Genomic DNA, 19,717 nt, shown 5'->3' with positions numbered 1-19,717 from the left:
GTTGATTTCGAAAGGTTTTGAAGGTGAATATTATATATTTTTTTAGTTTGGTTTAGTTTGGAGATACAGTGCAGAAACAGGCACTTCGGCCCACTGAGGCGAAGTGATTCCCGCACATTAGCACTATCCTGATTCCGCTCATTACCATTGAAATTTCGTTCAAAACTAGGTTTGAATTACAATAAATAGCATTCTATTCCATTCCATTCCAACAGATCAACCATTATTTTTCTTTGCTCCATGTTCTAGTAGTTGGCCTAATTTATTTCTGTGTATTATGCGTGCGTGTGTGTGTGTGTGTGTGTGTATGCGTCTAGTGCCTTTCTGCGCATTCCTGCAAAACAACGAGGGCCACACTTCAGAAGAAGTGTTTAAATGCCCTTAAAATGCTTTCTGATACTCTTGAGGCCAATAAAACCACTGTAAAAGTGAAATTCCCTTTGCTTGTTCCCATAAAACTCCAATAGCAAAGAACTTTATTTCTGAGAAGTCTTAAAAACTGTTATGAACTGCTCAAAACAATGACATCGTTCCATGGTCATCATACTGTCCCAGAGTATTGCTTCTGAAATGCATATCTAAATGCTTTCCCCATTGTTTTCCATAGATAGATTTTAAAGATGTATTTCTTCATGGTTAGTCGGTACAGCTATTCGTGCAGTATTTCCATTATCTCAGCAAAATTGGAATCACTCAGGCTGTGAGTGCTGCCAGTCGACTTGGTTCTTCCTCAAGGAATGCCTTCCAATAGATGGCCAAACCTCCCTGCCTTCATGGAGCACGAACGTTAAAAAATAATTAGAGAGATTTACTGAATGTTGTGACTGAGAACATCTCTCGCAGGGCCTGCTCAGCAGAAATACAAAAAAAACCCATCTCCTCTGCCTCATCATTGACACTAAATAAACTGTGGCATGACATTTTTCTCAACCAAAATATCTGATCTTTGAGGCAAAAATGCATCAAAGGCCTTGGATTGTCGAACAATGATGGCGGGTGCTATGAGAAAAAACCTGGTGATTTTCTTTTAAAAAAACATTGCACGTTCTCCCTGGGACCATGTGGGCTTTCTTCAGGTGCTCCGGCTTCCTCCCACCTTCCAAAGACGTGCAGGTTTGTAGGTTAATTGGCTTGGGTAATGTAAAATTGTCCCAAGTGTCTGGGATAGTGCTTGTGCGCGGGATGATCGTTGATCGGCACGGACTCGGTGGGCCGAAGGGGGTGATTTCCACGCTGTATCTCTAAATTAAAAATCCATCCATGCTTTGTTAGTTTAGTTTAGTTACATTGCAATACAATACAATACAGTTTTATTCGTCACATTGCACGTAAAGTGCAAGTGAAATGAATTTGTCAGCAGTGGTACAATAGATAAAGTTTAGAGATGCAGCTCGGAAACAGGCCCTTCGTCCCACCAAGTTGTACGAGCAGTCCAGCCAGTCTCATCTCCCTCCCCCCCCACCATTTTGCCCATAACCTTACAAATTACTGAAACTTTCAGATAGTTATCTGGCCTTCCTTTTAAAACAACTATTGAATCTTCATCCTTGGCGACAAACTTCCATCCTGCTGTTGTTCGCAGTTGCTTGATGCCACCCACAACAAGAGATGGATTGAATGCACGCCACATATCGGCGTGGATCTTCATCCGGCCGTCTGTGTATTGTTGGCTGCTCTCTGCACCCCTCCCACTCCGTCCACCCTTACCTCCTTGCCAATCGCTTGCTTAATTAATCACACATCTGATCTCAAGTCAAGTCAAGTCAAGTCAAGTTTATTTGTCACATACACATACGAGATGTGCAGTGAAATGAAAGTGGCAATGCTCGTGGACTTTTGTGCAAAAGACAAACAACAAAACAACCAAACAAATTATAAACACAATCATAACACACATATTCTTTTACATAATAAATAATGGAAGGAAAAACGTTCTGTAGAGTTAGTCCCTGGTGAGATAGGCGTTTACAGTCCGAATTGCCTCTGGGAAGAAACTCCTTCTCAACCTCTCCGTTCTCACCGCATGGCAACGGAGGTGTTTGCCTGACCGTAACAGCTGGAACAGTCCGTTGCAAGGGTGGAAGGGGTCTCCCATGATTTTATTTGCTCTGGAGTTGCACCTCCTGTTGTATAGTTCCTGCAGGGGGGCGAGTGAAGTTCCCATAGTGCGTTCGGCCGAACGCACTACTCTCCGCAGAGCCTTCTTGTCCTTGGCAGAGCAATTCCCAAACCAGATGGCAATGTTCCTGGACAAGATGCTTTCCACCGCCGCTGCATAGAAGCACTGGAGGATCCTCGGAGACACTCTCGTGAGTCATGATCACATTGAATGACGGTGCAGGCTCGAAGGGCCGAATGGCCTACTCCTGCACCTATTGTCTACTGTCTATTGAACGTGGCCTGAACGTCACTTTCCGCACTGTTCCCACTTTCCCAACTTTGCCAGACAAAGCAACAGGCAGATCATGTTGCGTGAAAGACGATTTTCTCCCTGTCACTATTTTTATCCTGATCACTTTCGTTCCCCGACCTCTCATAACATCTCATGGAGGGTAGCATGGTGGTGCAGCGGTAGAGCAGCTGCCTCACAGACCCGGCTACGATCCTGACTATGGGTGCATGTCTGTCCGGAGTTTTGTGCGTTCTCCCCGTGACCGCGTGGGTTTCTGGCGCTGTCAGGCAGCAACTCTACCGCTGTGCCACCGTGCCGCCCAAGTTGCTCCAGCATTTTGTGCCTATCTTCGGTTAAAAAAAAACAGCATCCGCAGTTCCTTCCTGCACAAGTTAATTTTCCCCACAAGATTTTCAAAAAGGAAGGTCTTTTTAGTAGCAATGTTTATTTTTTTGTAACTGCAAACTAAAAATACTAAAGGCTGTATGTTACATTGCTTGATAGAGTATGATTACGTAAGTGCCAATAGAAGTGATTGCATTCAATTTCAAAGGCCTTCTGTGGTTAAAGTAGCAGCTGTGTTGAAGAGACAACGATGTTTAATGTTGCGAGAAAACTACATGGAAACAGGACAGGCAATCGAGCCATTGACAGTGTATGTACACATGATATGGGAATAACGTTTAGTGCAACGTTAAGCCATCGCATTCTAATCAAGGACAGTCCGAGGGTCACCAACAAGGTAGTTAGTACCTTGCTCAGCGCAGAGGGAGAGCAAGGAGGGAAGAGACAATGACTTTGGGACTTTAAACTGTGCTGAGCGTTTGTTTTGTTATTTATTCTAGTTATGACTGCAGGCTAAACCATTTTGTTGCACTGAAAAGTGCAATGACAATAAATTCAATCCAATCTAATCCAATCTTCTGAACCTTCTGAATGTTGTAGTCGGACAATTTTACAACTTGGACAATTTTACATTTTTATCAAGCCAAGTAACCAAGCCAATTAACCTACACACCTGTACGTCTTTGGAGTGTGGGAGGAAAGCGGAGATCTCGGAGAAAACCCACGCAGATCGCGGGGAGAACGTACAAACCACACAGACAGCACCCGTTGCATTTTTGCTGTAAGGCAGCAACTCTACTGCTGTGCCACCGTGTCCGCCCAGATAGTCGTTCAGGACCGTTCTCCAGTTGTGGTAGGATGATTCAATTGCCTGATAACAGCTGGGAAGAAACTGTCCCTGAAACTGGAGGGTGATAGCACAACTACCTGTACAGGCAGGAATGCTAAGATGAGGTTATAGTCATCTTCTTGCCAATAGGCACCGCAGGCTTGAAGGGCCCACTCCTTGTATGAGCTTGTATGCACCACAATGCGCCTTTTCTGGTTTGGCTTTCTTCATTTTGGAATGCAGGTGCCTATTCCACTCTTGAGCCTTTCAACAGTTAACTTTGCACAACAATCATTAGTGCCAGTACTCTGTTGCAGGAAAGGAAAAATGTTGAATATGTTAAAGCAGGTTCCACAACTTTGTATAATTGCATGTGTCATTTCCTGACGTGGTGTAGCTCCGAGGAGCTTTTTTATCATCAGCAAGAGATGCTAGATGTTCTGGCACACCATTCTCTGACCACTCAAACAAATAGAAATACATTTACTTGCACATTTCAACTATCCAGGGCCAAGGGATGGAACCTCCTGTGGGACAAAGCTTGAAAATCACTTTGTAAAAAAACTTTCTTCAAATGCTGAAGTAATTGATAATTAGTCATTTCCTTCTGACTAACACAAACCACTTGTTTAAGAAAGAACTGCAGATGCTGGAAAAATCAAAGGTAGACAAAACTGCTGGAGAAACTCAGCGGGCGAGGCAGCATCTATGGAGCGAAGGAATAGGCGACGTTTCGGGTCGAGACCCTTCTCCAGCATTTTTGTCGACCAACACAAACTACTTGTTATGTGTTCACTTGGAGGTCACCGTCAGGTGGATGATTATTTTAAATCCTTGGCATGTTCTTCACTGGCCTTGTCCTGAAGAGAAACAAAGAAACATATAAATTGCAGTAGGTGCTGGAGTAGGCCACTCAGCCCTTCGAACCAGCACCGCCATTCAATATGATCATGGCTGATCATCCAGAATCAGTACCCCTGTTCCTGCTTTTTTCCCCCATATCCCTTGATCCCGTTAGCCCTAGGAGCTCTGACCAAAGAAATTCCTCCTCATCTCCTTTCCAAAGCTACGTCCTTTTTCAACATAATATAATGTAATAAAATAAAATGTGATTTCTAATTTTAAAATGTCTTTTTTTTTAAATTATTTAACAATATATTTCTGCTATATGTTTCCACAAGAGGCTATAGCCTCAGAATAAAAGGATGTAGCTTTGGAAAGGAGATGAGGAGGAATTTATTTGGTCGGAGGGTGGTGAATCTGTGGAATTCATTCCCACAGAAGACTGTGGAGGCTGTCATTGAATATCAGCCATGACTGACTGAATGGCAGAGTAGACTTGATGGGCCGAATGGCCTAATTCTGCTCCTATACGTTATGAACTAATGAACTTATGTATTGTTTTAATTATTTAAAAATGTAATAAAATAAAAGTTATAACCATATTTGTTGCATTTTGATGCCAGTCACCTGTCTGGTGGAACTGACCAAGAATAAGTCTCTCTCTGTACAACCCATAATTGAATCAATTCACACGCATTCTCCCTACGATTCTGTACCTTCACCATCTCCATTCACTTGCAGAATCAGAATCGGGTTTTATTCGCCAAGTATGTTTTGTAAACATACGAGGAATTTCACTGGCCAGGTCAGTCATACAATTGATAGCAACAGACTCAAAAAGACATTTTAACATGAACATCCAGCCACAGTGACTCCTGCTTCTAAAATGAGTGTACAAATGTGGAGAAATTCAGCAGGATTCATTGCGGGCAGCACGGTGGCGCAGCAGGAGAGTTGCCGCCTTACAGCGACAGAGACCCGGGTTCGGTCCCGACTATGGGTGCTGTCTGTACGGAGTTTGTAAGTTCTCCCCGTGACCTGTGTGGCTTTTCTCCGAGATCTTGGGTTTCCTCCCACACTTCAAAGACATACAGGTTTGTAGGTTAATTGGCCTTGGTATAAGTGTTAATTGTCCCTAGTGTGTGTAGGACAGTGTTTAATGTGCGGGGATCGCTGGTCGGTACGGACTCGGTGGGCCACAGGGCCTGTTTCCGTGCTGTATCTCTAAACTAAACTAAACTAAACTAATTATTGATTGAATACAATTATGGTAGTTTCAGATGAATCTTTCTGTGCCATCATGCTATGCTTCTTCAATAAAGCTGTAACTGTACAAGGCAAGTCAGAATTTAGTCAGAGTAATGAGTAAATGTTCTAACCACATCATCTAAACAAAGGCTTTCATTAAAACCAGATTCATTTAGGAAGTAGACACAAAATGCTGGAGTAACTCAACGGGACAGGCAGCATCTCCGGAGAGAAGGAAGGGTCGAGACCCTTCTTCAGACTGAGTTTAAGAATAAGTGGTAAGCCATTTAAAACAGAGATGAGGAAAAAACTTTTTCACACAGAGAGTTGTGAGTGTGTGGAATTCTCAGCCTCAGAGGGCAGTGGAGGCTGGTTCTCTGGATGCTTTCAAGAGAGAGTTAGATATAGCTCTTAGGGATAGCAGAGGTAGGGGATTTGGGGAGAAAGCAGGAATGGGGTACTGATTTAGGATGATCAGCCCTGATCATATTGAATGGCAGTGCTGGCTCGAAGGGCTGAATGGCCTACTCCTGCACCTATTTTCTATGTTTCTATGTTTCTATGAGAGTCAGGGGTGTGGGGAACAAGGGGTATTAGAAGGTACAGAACAAATCAGAACTGACCCCGATGACTCAGGAAAGGTATGTTATGTTTTGAAAGACTATATGTTGTAAGGTCGGCGTTGCCCTTTTTGCTGTGGTGTTGGATTGCACAAAATGAGGCTACGAGCGAGTCAATGCTGTTACTGGTTACTGTTACTGCTGTGATTGTTTTGCAGGCTTTCAAGACTGCGCTAATGAGCTCCTACTGGTGCCTGGGGAAGGGTGATGTCATTGATGACTGGTGCAGATGTGACTTGAGTGCGTTCGATGAAGACGGCCTCCCAAACTGCAGCCCGTTACCCCAGCCTGTGTACGTGTAACAACCGCAGCCGAGAATGTACCTTTCAACACGCTCTCTCTCCAACGCTGCACTGCAGATCCAAGTGGCTGCAAAGTTTCCGAAGATGCCACTCTCAGGCGCAACTGGGGCGCAACTAGGTCATGAGTGATAGGAACAGAATTTGGCCACTCGGCCCATCAAGTCTACTCCGCCATTCAATCATGGCTGATCGATCTCTCCCTCTCAACCCCATTCTCCTGCCTTCTCCCCACAACCCCTGACACCCGTACTAATCAAGAATCTATCTATGTCCACCTGGAAAATAACCATTGACTTGGCCACCGCAGCCTTTCCGCAGATTCACCACCCTCTGACTAAATAGGTTCTTCCTCATCTCCTTCATAACAGAACATCCTTCAATTCTGAGGCTATGACCACTAGTCCTAGACCCTCCCACTAGTCAATAGAGTCAAGTGTGTTTTATTGTCATGTGTCCCAGATAGAACAATGAAATTCTTACTTGCTGCAGCACAACATAATATGCACACATAGTATGATATGACAAACGAGAGAGAGAAGAGAAACGCTCAGTGTGTATATATACACATACCCATATATATATATATGTTAACACATACACACATACTGAAAGAACAAACTGAACAGTGCAATAATAATAATAGTATATTGTAGTTCAGAGTCTACATGAGGTTATAGTGTTTTAATAGCCTGATGGCAGTAGTGGATACATCCTCTCCACATCCACTCTATCCAAGTGGAACTGTTTTGAGGGCACATTTTATGATGTAATGCTGCTATTTGAAGGAATGCCCTTTGATCTATAGATACCTTGCTTAGTTTTTCCGCTGTTTCTCACCGTGACTGCAAGAGTCAGTTTACAGTTTAGTTTATTGTCGCGTGTATCGAGGTATTGTGAAAAGCCTTTGTAACGTGCTATTATCCAGTCAGCGCAAGGACAATATGTGATTATAATCGGGCCATTTACAGTGTATAGATACACGATAAGAAAATAATGTTATTGCAAGGAAAAGCCGATCAAGGAAAGTCCGAGTGGTCACAAATAATTTCAGGACTGCTCTCTAGTTGTGGTAGGAGGGTTCAGTTGCCATTAATGTTTTATGTGTCATCCCTAACTGTCACTGTATGTCATGTTGTCACTTGCGGGCTGAGCACCAAGGCAAATTCCTTGTATGTGAATACTTGGCCAATAAACTTATAACAGCTGGGAAGAAACTGTCCCTGACCCTGGAGATCCAGATGCAAACCTATGATGTGAGTCAGCAGCAAAGGGTAGATTTATTTATTTTATCTCAAATCGGGATTTGCAATCACCTCCATCTTAAATGTCTCAAAAATGCTGTTCAAATGTTCGTGGTCTTTTCCTGTGTGCCTCAGCGTACTTTGGTACATTCCAAATTACTAATGTAACAATTTAAATATCTCCAGACACAATGTTGAATAACTCAATTAATTGTTATTAGCAATCTGCATTGTCATAGAGTTATAGAATTATAGAGACAGCATGGAAACAGGCCCTTCTGCCCAACTTGTCCATACTGACCAAAACATCCCATCTACACTAGTCCCACCTGCCTGCACTTGGCCCGTATCCCTCTCAACCTGTCCTATCCATGTGCCTGTCTAAATGTTTCTTAAACGTTGCGATAGTCCCTGCCTCAGGTACCTCCTCCGGCAACTCGTTCCATACATTGAAGATGGACACAAAAAGCTGGAGCAACTCAGTGGGTCAGGCAGCATCTCTGGAGAGAAGGGAGAAATGGTGTTGCGCCCTTCTTCAGACTGAGAGTCGGGGGGGAGAGGGAAAGGAGAGATATGTGCAGTATATGCAGAAGAAATGAATGAAAGATATGCAAAAAGCAATGATGATCAAGTGAAGGTGGAGCCCACAATGGTCCATTGTTGGATGTGGGGTAGGCGATAACGAGTTATACAGACGATGAAACTCAACAGGACGAGTGTGAAAATAGTATGATGACTAGGGTGTGGAAAGATTTAAAAGATTAGGCTTGTATTCACTGGAGTTTAGAAGGATGAGGGGGATCTTATAGAAACATATAAAATTATAAAAGGACTGGACAAGCTAGATGCAGGAAAAATATTCCCAATGTTGGGCGAGACGAGAACCAGGGGACTTCCCCAACATCGGGAACAATCTAGCCTGTCCAACCCCTTAAGAATTTTATACGTTTCTATAAGATCCCCCCTCAATCGTCTAAATTCTAGCGAGTACAAGCCGAGTCTATCCAGTCTTTCTTCATATGAAAGTACTGACATCCCAGGAATCAGTCTGGTGGACCTTCTCTGTACTCCCTCGATGGCAAGAATGTCTTTCCTCAGATTAGGAGATCAAAAATGTACGCAATACCCCAGGTGTGGTCTCACCAAGACCCTGTACAACTGCCCGATATGAATGGTCACCTGTCTAATTCCTTCCAGCAATGCTGCCTGACCTACTGAGTTCCTCCAACCCAATGAGTGTTGAGTTTAAGAAGGAACTGCAGATGCTGGAAAATCGAAGGTACAAAAATGCTGGAGAAACTCAGCGAGTGCAGCAGCATCTATGGAGCAAGGAAATAGGCAAAAATTCAGACTGGAGAAGGGTGTCGGCCCGAAACGTTGCCTATTTCCTTCGCTCCATAGATGCTGCTGCACCCGCTGAGTTTCTCCAGCATTTTTGTGTACCTCCAATGGGTATTGAAATGGTTAGACTAGTGCTTATGTCTGACACCTGGGAAATGATGTGCTGTGCTTTGACAAATGGACCTTTGCGCTGCTTAATGTTGGTCTCTGATTTCTTTACATCAAGTTTGAGGCTGTCAGCAAGTGTAGAGCCATCGAGTACCATGATAGGCTTGGAATGGCAAGATGCACAGCCCGCTATCGGAACAAAAATAGCAGATTACATCATCCACTACAAGAAACTGGACGATTACATCGATCCAAACCTTTATGCGGGTAAGCCTTTATTAATTTACAAGAAAACCTTAACTGTTCCAGACTGTTGGTTGAGAACTTTCTGACCAGATATTTACTCAATGAAGTCAATATTGCACACATTTTCATTGAAAGAGTACAAAAGAACAAACTCGAATGCTGGATGTTGAATTGGGTTGTTTTTTTTAAACTTGTCCCTTAAAGTGGATGTTTATCATAACATTTGTAATACAAGGCCTTTTTTCAAAGACCGTAGCAACGTGTGTGAAATCACTAATACTACAAGGGTTTGCATTATGCCCTGATATGATTTTATATTTGGATGGGATAATAACATCACTCTTTAAGGGGCTGTCCCACTGTACGAGGTAATTCAAGAGTTCTCCCGAGTTTCCCCTGATTCGAACTCGGAGAATTACGGTAATATCTGCTGGTAGGTACTCAAGTCTCTCGTGGACATTTTTCAACATGTTGAAAAATCTTCACGAGCTTACCGCGTTTCCCGAGTGCCTGCCGTTAGCGTTACAAGCCGCTAAGAGACGCCCCGAGCTCCGACGTACCCGCTACGTACATTCTACGTACTTACCACGATTTTTTTAACTCGGGAGAACTCTTGAAATACCTCGTACAGTGGGACAGGGCCTTTAACTTCCACTGCTCAAGAGGGCACTGGCGAGACAAAATCATCTTTTGCTAGAGCCACCACTGAATCCAAAAATAACATCGATAGGCATGTTTGTGTACAAGGAATAATCCCGCGACCACTCATTGACACCCACACTAAATCAAAGAACATGGTCGAAACATGTTGCATTTGTTAATTATGTGCTCTGTTTGATTGTGTGGCTGAATGCTAAATCAAATGCCACTGTACCTTAATTGGTGAATGTGGCAATAAATGTGAACTTGGACTTTGCGGCTGGTTTATACGTTGGGTACTCTTGTACGTAATGTCTGATCTCTATGTGGCGGTGTGTGTGCCAAGCGGTTCTATTTAAGAGTGCCGCACTAATCAGACATAAGAATGTTATTTTTCCAGTTATCGTATGTTGATGGGAAAATGATTCTTTTCAATCATGTGTAAATATTGAATGTTGTACTTACACTCGGTGTATTGTCTTTATATATTTTGTTATTGGCATACGATCCTTCTGAGCTCAATGCGTCTGTGAATTTTTTTCCCCCGCCATGATATAGTGTTCAGTTCTGCCCTCGTTTGTTTTTGTTTGAAGAGGAACACCAGTTTCAGGCTCCAATCTAAAAGAAAATCGCTTGTGGAACATGCTTTTGGTTGCATTCTTGCTAAAGTTTGTTTAGATTGACCGGGCTCCAAGGGCCAACCATTTACAAGCCAAAGACCTCTTCTCTATTCATCCTGAGGCGTACAGTATCTGTTAGACTGTGATAATTTCATAAGGTCATAGACACAGAAATAGAGTAGGCCATTCGGCCCATCGAGTCTACTCTGCCTTTCAATCATGGCTGATCTATCTCTCCCTCCTAACCCGATTCCCCTGCCTTCTCCCCATAACACCTGACACCCGTACTAATCAAGACTATGGGTGCTGTCTATACGGAGTTTGTACGTTCAACAGTTATAAACAATAACAATAGGATCCAACAAGCAGACGGTAATGATAGAACAATGCAGCAGATCTGGGGCTAAATATTGACAGATTAACACGTCACTGCTGGTGCCCAGAAATGTTGGATTAACATGACAATGCAGGGAGCCAGCAGCAGCTGATTTATACCCATCTTGCCCCTGTCAGGAGCCAGCAAAAACAGATCAACACAGTCATGCATGTGTTTGGTAATGAAAGGTTAACACAATTTTGCAAAAGGATTAATGTAACACTGAATGCATTCAGTAAGGATGGATGGATGCTGACGAACAAATTAACACACCACCTCACATTCACATAATGGGGGATTGATGCACATCTAATAGCGCGCCGTATGAAGTGTGGCATGGTGGTAGAGTTTCTGCCTTGCAGCGCCGGAGACCCGGGTTTGACCCCGACTACGGATGCTGTCTGTACGGGAGTTTGTACGTTCTCCCTGTGACCTGCGTGGGTTTTCTCCAAGCCCTTCGGGTTCCTCCCACACTCCAAAGACGTACGGGTTTGTAGGTTAATTGGCTTGGGTTTGTATACGTGGTATAAATGTAAAATGTCCCTAGTAGTGTTAATGTGCAGGGATGGCTGGTCGGCACGGACTTGGTTTCCGCGCTGTATCTCTGAACTAAATTAAAAACCAAAGCGATTAACATCCCTTTTGGCTGCCTCTGATCTGATGATCTCTGTAGACGCCAATAACAATGGAATATTAAAGGATCGCACCCGGGTCTCTGGTGCTGTAAGGCAGCAACTCTACCGCTGCGCCACCGTGCCGCCCCTGCATGGTCGTGTTAATCTGTCCTTCCTGGGTCTTCGAAATTGATCCATTATTTCCGGGGCTGCTGCAGAGGCAATAATCCACCACAGCACGACACATGCCGGCAGGAGCTGGTGAAAGCAAGTTGCCTGGATGTGATAATGCTTCTTTACAGGCAGCTTCTGAGTAGAGTATGAATCCATGCCAGGAGCATGTCAATGGACCAGCACAGGCAGGCACTCAATGGTGAATTACTATTATCATGAGTCTAGACAACAGGTCAAGGAAATAAAGGTTAATACACTGTTTTAAAACATGTTTTTTTGAAACAATATTGGCACTTAAACAGACTTTTATTATTCAGATTTCTTGCAAATTGTTAAGACATCTACCTGCTCCGAAAATTAGATTGACAAATAGTGTACGAAAGAACTGCAGATGCCAGTTTAAATCGAAGATAGACACAAAATGCTGGAGTAAGTCAGTGGGACAGGCAGCATCTCTGGAGAGAAGGAAGAGGTGGCATTTTGGGTCGAGACCCATCTTCAGACCTATTCCTTCTCTCCAGAGATTGCCACAAAAGTTGGATTATAGTTCATGTCTATGTCTCAGAGCCAATCACAATGCTATTCAATACTGTAATAATTCATGTTCAATTTCCAAAGTTCACGCAACTTTGACACATCTGCTTGGTGGTAAAAATGAAATTCCACTGCTTGCTGTATTTTCTTTTCATTTAATAATTTGATTACTTGTCAAAGGATAAACAAAATGCAAATGACAAAGGCAGTCAATAAACTTACGTTTCACAACTAGCGATTACTATGCTGTTAAAACAAAACTGTGCGCGCCTGCATTTTTTGTTTAGTTTAGAGATACTGCGCGGAAATAGGCCCTTCGGCCCACCGAGCCCGCACTAACCAGCGATCCCCCATACACTGGTGCTATCCGACACACACTAGGGACAATTTACGATTATACCAAAGCAATTAACCTACACAACCTGTACACATTATGGAGTGCGGGAGGAATTCGAAGATCCCGGAGAAAACCCACACAGGACACAGGGAGGACGCATGAACTCCGTGAAGACAGCACCCGTAGTCAGGATCGAACCCAGGTCTCTGGCGCTATACAACAGCAACTCTACCACCCTGCCGCCCTGATGCCGAGTGAATATAGGCTGACGCTGAGATCTGTCCTTCCCGTAAACTGCCTTTAAATACTTTACACGATTTGAGTATTAAAACGCATTAGGCAGCCTTACATGAATTGCCGCCTGGATTTTAAAACGCCGAGGAATGTCCGAACAGGTTTGCTTTCCTTTATCGGGAGCCCAACACCAAAATGACTTGTATACAGATCGGTGAATGGTGATGTAGGGTTGGTAACAGTTGAATCACGTGGATGAAAATGAGTGAGGTATGTGCCAGGTGATTCAGGCTGTGGTGATATGACACCATGTGCTTCAGGCTGAAGTGACACAAAGAATTATTAATGAGAAATTGAATGACTCTGCAACATGGGGGAGTGGTGAGGGAGTGGAGGAGGGGGTGGTAGATGATAGAGTGGGATGAGGCAGCCATTATGTTTAAGAAGGAACAGCAGATGCTGGAAAATCTGCAGAAACTCAGCGGGTGAAGCAGCATCTCTGTTGCCTATTTCCTTCGCTCCATAGAGACAGTCATTAAATGCTTCCTAGAAACATCCTGAACTTCTCTTTGTTAGCAAATACTCCTTTGGAATTAACATGCCTCAGAGTTGTAGATGGAACACAGATTATCGGGCCTCCAGATAGTTTGTTTCAATAGAAACATAGAAAATAGGTGCAGGAGGAGGCCATTTGGCATATCGGGCTTGCACCGCCATTCATCGTGATCATGGCTGATCATCCACAATCAGTAACCCATGCCTGCCTTCTCCCCATATCCCTGGATCCTGTTAGGATTTCCAGTTGATTGTGTGTAGGGTAGTGATCATGCACAGGGTGATCGCTGGTTGGCATGGACTCGATGGGCCAAAGGGCCTGTGTCCGTACTGTATCTATCTCCTAAGACTAAAAGTCTAATGTAGGAAAGGAGTCACGCAGGGAAGAAAATCCAGGAGGCAGGACAAACACAGGCAATCTCTGCTGGGATATAGCTGAAGGAGTGTCTCGACCCGAAAACGTCACCCATTACTTCTCTCCAGAGATGCTGCCTGACCCACTGAGTTACTCCAGCAGTTTGTGTCTGTCTTCAGCTTGGATACATGTCAACTAAAATAATGTTTTATGGAGAAAAACCAGGTTGCATAATAGCTGTGTAAACACAGCTTCCACATAGTAATTTATGCACCGAGCCATCATTTAAAATGTGTGGTTATTTGTTTAACCATTAGTTTAGTTTTGCTTAGTTTAGAGATACAGAGCGGAAACAGTCCCTTCGGCCCACCGAGTCCGCACCGACCAGCGATCCCCGCACTCTACACACACTAGCGACAATTTACATTTATACCAAGCCAATTAACCTGCAAACCTGTACGACTTTGGAGTGTGGAAGGAAACCGGGGTGCCCAGAGAAAACCCACGCAGGTCTTGGGCAGAACGTATAAACTCCGTACAGACAGCACCCGTGGTCAGGATCGTACCCGGGTCTCCAGCGCTGTAAGGCAGCAACTCTATGCCACCGTGCCGCCCTTAATTGTTTTCTGGAAGTAAAGTGAAAAAAAAATGAGCGGCATGTAATGTTAGCCAGCACTTTGTGTGTATCTCACGTAATGTTAGCAGTTTATTTGGTTGCTAAGAAGAAAATCGATAGCACGTAATTAATTATTGTCAGCAGTAATATTTGGATAATTTCCACGTTCAATTGAGTTGATTGTAAAAATGGAGCCAGACTACCTGCCAATGTATATTTGGTCCTTCTGAATAATAAATACTCGAGTGCAATAATATTCTGTTGCCTCGAGTGAATGTGGAGAGGATAAGCCTCGTCTGTGGAATGCATTGGCCATAAGGAGCAGAATTAGACGATTCGACCCATTGAGTTTGCGCTACCATTCGATCATGGCTGATCTCTGTCTCCCTCCTAACCCCATTCTCCTGCCTTCTCCCCATAACCCCAGACACCCGCACTAATCTGTCACTCTCCGCCTGAAAAATATCTATTGATTTGGCCTCCACAGTCTTCTGTGGAAATTAATTCCACAGATTCACCACCCTCTGACAGAAGAAATTGATGATACTTGGGATTTATCCATGCTCTGCAGATTGGCAGGACTCGTGTGGGGAAATTTAAACCCAGCTTCCTGAATATTTCAATTTCCAACTTGAATCAGAAACATTTCTTTTTTTAAATAGCCCTGAAACCTCTGGACTCTGGAGTGAATCGTGACTGCTAGGAATGTCGAATGAATTTGCCAGAAGACTGACTTCATTGAGTTAATTACAAATATGCTCCGATTCAGAATCCCCTCCCTGGAGGAGTTTGGTTATTTGTGGATGGTTCCTCGTGACTGGAAGCCAAAGATGGCATCGGTTGTGGGCTCCTGATTTCAGGGGGTGATTTGCACCACTCGGGCACTGAGCTGCCAGAACCTGTCCACTGAAGATCTTTTTCTGCTGTGTGGGTGTGAAAGGGCAGCAGGTTGGTACTCTTCCAAGGAGGCTTATTTTGGCCAGCGATTTTGCAATGTAGAGACATTCTATCCTCTCTGAAGCAAGGACGAGCAGCCAAAGACAAACCTATCCCCCTTAGCTCTGTCCTCTGAGAAAATGCATAATTTCTATTATGAATTATGACAAGCTCGAACATAGTTTCCCATTGATGACCCTTCCCTTTGCATGCAAGTCCACATTTTGTTTCATAATACGAGCCAATGTTCACACTTGCATGCACAAGTCCTTTCTCAAATTGAAAATAGGATGAGATTGAATTGAAGGTAGACACAAAATGCTGGAGTAACTCAGAGGGACAGACAGCATCTCTGCAGAGAAGGAACGGGTGACGTTTCGGGATGAGACCCTTCTTCAGTCCTTTGTCTGAATTGATATTATGATAATGGTTTCATACCCATTGAGCTATTCTTCAGACAGAGTGAGCTTGGGTCCAGTACAGTTGTTGTTAGACACACAATGTTGGAGTAACTCAGCGGGTCAGGCAGCATCTTTGGAAAAAGGAATGGATGACGTGTCGGGTCGAGACCCTTCTTCAGACTGAGAATTGAGGAGAGGGAAACTAGAGGTATGAAAAGGTACAGAACTATGGCTATTGCAATGTTTCAGAAACAATTAGACAAGTTTGGAGGGATATGGGCCAGACATAGGCAGGTGGGACTATTGTAGATGGGAGATGTTGGCCGGTGTGGGCAAGTTGGCAGAAAGGCCTGTATCACTCTATAACTCTATACCAAATCAGAGCCGGGACCAGTGACTCAGGGAAGGTGCGAGCCCACAATGGTCCATTGTTGGCTGTCGAAGAGGTGACAACGGAGGGATGCAAACAGTGAAACTAGCAGGATGACAGGGTGGAGGAGGGGGAGGAACGGAGAGAGAATTGTCACAACTCACAGGTTGATTATCATTGAATATTTATCACCGGCCTCACGACGATGGCCTCTCGTCAGGATTGCCTGTAAAGATTTATTCAGGCTAGAATGACCACAATTTACCACAACTATTTGGTAAATACGAAGGACAAAAAAGGAACTTCAGTGACTGAATTCATCGTGTTAAATGCAGACATTGGAAATTTGGCAACACGGAAATACTTCCAGTTTAGTTTTAGTTTAGAGATACAGCGTGGAAACAGGCCCTTCAGCCCACCGAGTCTGTGCCAGCCAGCGATCCCAGCACATTAACACTATCCCACACACACACACACCACACAAGGGATAATTTACAATTATACAAGCTAATTAGCCTACAAACCTGCATGACTTTGGAGTGTGGGAGGACATCAGAGCTCCCGGAGAATATCCATGCGGTTATGGGGATGACGTACAAACTCCGTACAGACAGCACCCATAGTCAGGATCGATCCCGGGTCTCCAGCGCTGTAAGGTAGCAGCTCTATCGCTGCGCCGCCATGCCGCCCTGTACCTTAAATGGTGCTATGTCAAAGAATGCCACTTTGTAAGATACTTTGTAAGCAAACTGTAAATTGGAGCCATGTAGTCACGCAGTCACTGGCAGTGTATTGCAACTCTATTGTTGCACCTTCTTATTGACGGTAAATAGAACAATACATGGAGACATAGAATGTGGAAACAGGCCCTTAGGCCCAACCTGCCCACACCAGCCAACATGTCCCAGCTACACTGCCCACATTTGGCCGATGCAGGTTGTGGTTTAACCACATCATGCAAGATTTGTTGCTTCAAGGAGAAATCTATATCTATTGCTTTTTCTAAGGTCCAGAGTTTGGGCTATTCATTAGCATTCTTTTTGCAATTATGTCAACGCCGTCACAAGTTCTAGGAGTAGAGTTAGGCCATTCGGCCAATCGAGTCTACTCTGCCATTCAATCATGGCTGCTAATCCCATCTTCCTGCCTTCTCCCCATCACCCCTGACACCCATTCTAATCAAAAATTTGTGTATCTCTGCCTTAAAAAATATCCACTGACTTGGTGGCAATGAGTTCCACAGATTCACCACCCTCTGACTAAAGAAATTTCTCTTCATTTCCCCCCCCCCCTCTGACTTCAGGGGAGAGCAAGTTAAAATGATTGAATCAGCTTGCTGTGAATCTGCTCACCAAAGTCTTGTGAAAGGTGGATTGGGAAGAGATTTTCAGAGCATATTATGGACCTATTTAAAATTTGATGGCCTCAAATGATCTCACTTACTTAAGAAATCTGAACTAATAATATTTTGACATATAGCACATAGTGTTCCATGCTTGAGCAGCCAGAAAAGGAATCAATGCATTTTTTTAATGGTTTCAACTTGTGGAAATTGTACAATCAATGCTTTATAGCAGGCTTGAGGTCTTGAACAACATTCGTATTCTTTCTTGGATGTTGCAAGCCACTCGAAAAAAACCTTCACATATGAAATCTATTTGATAGCATTCAAGTGGAATTCCAATTTACAGAAGCTAATTGTCCTGCCAACATGCACGTCTTTGGAGTGTGGGAGGAAGCTGGAGTACCTGGGGAAAACCCACGCAAGTCACAGGGAGAACACACAAACTCCGTGCAGACAACACCCGTAGTCAGGATCGAACCCGGGTCTCTGGCGCTGCAATCCCAATCTGGAGACAGACACAAAAAGCTGGAGTAACTCAGCGAGTCAGGCAGCATCTCTGGAGAAAAGGAATAGTTGGCATTTCGGGTCGAGACCCTTCTTCAGACTAGGAAGGAACTGCGGATGCTGGTTTAAACCGCAGACCCAAAACGTCACCCATTCCTTCTCTCCAGAGAAGCTGCCTGTCCCGCTGAGTTACTCAGCAGCATTGTTTGGCTCTAGAAATCGGTTTAAAGCCATTTAATATGATCATCTGCAGTTCCCGTTACCTGCCTTCACTCCATACCCTCTGATCCCCTGGAAGGGCCATTCATTATCAAAGCTCTTGGAATCTTAAAGGTGAGTGAACTATAAACTTGTTAAACTATAGTCAACGACAAACATCTGCAGTAATTGAAGGCTTAAAAAACCTGGAATTCATATCAAAGTTGGAATAAATTCAACAACAAGGTCAGGAAACTTGTACAATAGGGAGGAGCCCCTAAATTAACTGTTGTACAATAGGGAGGAGCCCCTTAACTGTCAGTACTCTTCCCATCCAAAGTTCGTCTGCCACTTCCCCGTCTGTGATCTGCCTGAAGTTTACCCTCGGCACCGCGCACTATCCCTCTGCCATGTTTTTTACAATTGCGAGATTTAGGGCCAATCATTCATCGCACCATCCGGCCCAGCGACCCTGTCCTTGGCCGTAAAGAGCTTTGTAAGTCCACATTTATTCTTTCCAACTCAAATTCTGCTGGAAATTATTTTAGACTTTCGATACAAAATTTGCTAAGATGCTTTCATGTTGGCTCAGGCGTGTGCAAGCTGCAAGAAACAACATGAACTCACTTCCTCAACATGCTCTGTCACTCGCTGCAGAGAGAAATGTGTGAAAATCGCTTTACAGCCAGCTACATCCCATGAAATCCTGTTAACTTCACGTCTAAGCCCGGCAGTCTGATTTGGTTATTCGTTGATAGAGTAGTTCTACACCGATCATTGAATACCCGGCAATTTACGCAGGCCAATTACAAACCCGCACCTCCTTGTACAGTGGGAGGAAACCGGTGCACCCAGAGGAAAATCACACGGTCACAGGGAGAACATGCAAACTCCACACAGACATCACTCGAGGTTAGGGTCGATCCTGGGTCATTGGCGCTGTAAGGCGGCAGCTCTACCAGCTGCGCCACTGTACCGTCCGAAAGGCCATGAGGTTACAAGGTCATAAGTGATAGGAGTAGAATTAGGCCATTTGGCCCATCAAGTCTACTCCTCCATCCAATCATGGCTGATCATTCTCTCCCTCCTAACCCCATTCTCCTGCCTTCTCCCCATTACCCCTGACACCATGGCACATGTGGAACTACTGAAATTGACTTTTACCACTTGGTAAATTTTACAATCTACAAGATTCGCTCGAGGTAAACTTCAGTTAAGCCCCTGTCCCACGGTGTGAGTTCACCCAAGAGCTCTCCCAAGTTAAAAAAAAAAAATCAAACTCGTGGTAAGTACGTAGAATGTACGTAGGACCTCGTGGATGTCTTGTAGCGGCTCGTAATGCTACGGCAGGTACTCGGGGGAAACGCGGTAACTCGTGAAGTTTTTTCAACACT

General features: G+C 44.1%; 1 protein-coding gene across 1 annotated transcript in view; it reads left to right on the top strand.

Moving 5' to 3' along the window:
- LOC129712119 (astrotactin-2-like) overlaps nucleotides 1-19,717 on the top strand; it is an 863,305-nt gene that overhangs the window by 585,348 nt on the left and 258,240 nt on the right. The window contains 2 exon segments of the mRNA XM_055660334.1: nucleotides 6,436-6,569; nucleotides 9,388-9,536. Of these exon segments, the coding sequence (XP_055516309.1) occupies nucleotides 6,436-6,569; nucleotides 9,388-9,536 (283 nt within the window).

This window comes from Leucoraja erinacea, chromosome 31, assembly GCF_028641065.1.
Source record: "Leucoraja erinacea ecotype New England chromosome 31, Leri_hhj_1, whole genome shotgun sequence".
NCBI classification, from domain to species: domain Eukaryota; kingdom Metazoa; phylum Chordata; class Chondrichthyes; order Rajiformes; family Rajidae; genus Leucoraja; species Leucoraja erinaceus.
Note: the sequence above shows the minus strand (reverse complement) of the source record. Positions and strands in the feature narration are given on the sequence as shown.